This window comes from Penaeus vannamei, chromosome 30 (assembly GCF_042767895.1).
Source record: "Penaeus vannamei isolate JL-2024 chromosome 30, ASM4276789v1, whole genome shotgun sequence".
Classification (NCBI taxonomy): Eukaryota; Metazoa; Arthropoda; class Malacostraca; order Decapoda; family Penaeidae; genus Penaeus; species Penaeus vannamei.
Window position 1 is genome coordinate 26,100,168 of NC_091578.1, and position 2,500 is coordinate 26,102,667.

The following is a 2,500-nucleotide window of genomic DNA, read 5'->3' on the forward strand; positions in this document are numbered from 1 at the left end:
ATTGATATGAAGATTAATCTACTGTGTAGAACTACGTTATTACTTTTAACTGATGTCAATTCATTTTAATTACCTTTTAAGGACCAGGTATTTGAGACACGGGTGTTAAAGGATAATTAGTGTGTGATCTTATTATTGTCATTTTTTCTTTCTGTAATTTTATTTTATTTATTTATTTATCTTTTTTTGGAGGGGGGGTGGGGTATTTAAAGACCTTAAGCTTGTGTTTAACGCTACTTTTGTGTTGTTTTATTAATGAAATGAACGTTATGCATGTGTTTATTTAGACATTTAGACATTCGTACTGTATTTACTTCATATTGATTTTAATTGCTATTGAATTTTCAAAACAACAATGTATATATACATATAAATATACATATGTATGAACCGTATCCATGTTGACAAATGTAGAAAAGGTATGAGACTGGATATCTTCACAATACAAGATATGTATTTGACCGGTTTCGATTACGTCTTCATCATTTCTGATGAATATATATATTATGTATATATACATTAATGTATATATATTTATATATGTGTGTGTGTGTGTGTATGTGTGTGTGTGTGTGTGTGTGTGTGTGTGTGTGTGTGTGTGTGTGTGTGTACATACTGCATCCTTCTCTCTGTTTCATATATACATTCGTATATGTATGTAAGGAAAAGGATAAATCCGATATGCGAAGCTGAGCCTCGCCCGGGCTATGAGGGCAGCCCGGCCTGTGCCGACTAATACCGACTCGATCTACGTGTGTCAGCTGATGCTTAGTCCTTACCCACCGGTGTGCCCAGCCACAGCAGGAACCTCCGGGCGACAATTGCAACTTCTCGCGCTTGGGCGGGGCGAACCGCCGACCCCTCGGATGAAAGTCCGACTCGTTACCACTGTACTAGTCAGAAAGCTCGCTCGCTCGCTCTCGCTCTCTCTCTCTCTCTCTCTCTCTCTCTCTCTCTCTCTCTCTCTCTATATATATATATATATATATATATATATATATATATACATATATTTACACATATAGATAGATATATAGATATATGTATATATATACATATATGTATAAATATATATATATATATATATATATATATATATATATATATATATATATATATATATATATATATATACACACATTTGTGTGTTTGTGTATGTGTGTGTGTGTGTGTATGTGTATATCTCTATATATGTATATAAATATGATATATATATATATATATATATGTATATATGTATATGAATATATATACATATATAAATATGCAAACGTATATATGCATATTCATATACCTACAGAAACACACATGAGCACATATATACATATATATATGTATATATGTATATATACACACATACATGCATACATACATACATATATACATGTGTACATGCTTATACATAAACATATACAAATTAAATTCTTATATATATATACATGTATATATGCATATTCATATATATATATATATATATATATATATATATATATATATATATATATATATATATATATGTTTATATGTACAAATTCATATATATATACATAGATATATATATCTTGCATATTTGAATTTATATACATGTATATATATATATATATATATATATATATATATATATATATATATATATATATATATATGATTTTGTGCTGCGGTGATATCGACAACAAACCTCTCTGACTAGGAATCGAACCTGGGTTTATATATATATATATATATATATATATATATATATATATATATATATATATATATATATATATATATATATATATACAAACACATATATATACATATATATTTACACATCACTCTGTACATGCGCGTGTTGGTCTGTGTAATTATGTGGATGTTCGCCCGCTTTATATAAAGTATTTACTCGCATGTACAGCATATGTGTCCATACTCTCACTCTATATTCACAGCAGCATAAGCATCTCATTTTCTACGCTGGTCTGAACTCAAGGACAATTCATCTCACACATTAGTTCGTCTGATTTATTTTCCGGATCAAAGATACAGCCGATATGAATTCCAGACTTTGGTGTCGTCTGAGAGGGAAGCCCGAGCGTCAGGCAGCAGAGACAGCAGAGGCTTTACCCGAACTTCTTCTTGCCGAAGTATCCGAAACCTCCGTAGCCTCCGTAGCCTCCTCGGAAACCCCCGTAGCCCCCATGACCCCTGTAGCCTCCATACCCCCCTCGGAAACCTCCTCCGTAGTATCCACCGCCGCCTTTGTATTTGAAGGGATCGGGGTCAGCCACGGCGTCAGGGTCAGCCACGGGGTCAGGCTCAGGCATGGCACTGCTCAGGGCCACCAAGCCTGCCAGGGCCACTAAGAGGGCCAGAACCATCGACAACTGCAAAAGCCAAAGAAAGAAAATAAGATAAAAGAAAAGAAATAATAAAATTAATGTTGGCTATCAATTGCAAAAGAAAAGAAAAATATAGTATGAAACATTTTTCTTTTCTTTTCTTTTTTTTTCTTTTTTTA

General features: G+C 32.6%; 1 protein-coding gene across 1 annotated transcript in view; it reads right to left on the reverse strand.

The window, feature by feature from the left end:
* Positions 1-1,990: 1,990 nt before the first annotated feature.
* LOC138867386 (probable H/ACA ribonucleoprotein complex subunit 1) overlaps positions 1,991-2,500 on the reverse strand; it is a 1,615-nt gene continuing 1,105 nt past the window's right edge. The window contains exon 2 of the mRNA XM_070142768.1: positions 1,991-2,366. Coding sequence (XP_069998869.1) covers positions 2,103-2,366 — 264 coding nt within the window. The 3' untranslated portion in view covers positions 1,991-2,102. The remainder of the gene's footprint in view (positions 2,367-2,500) is intronic.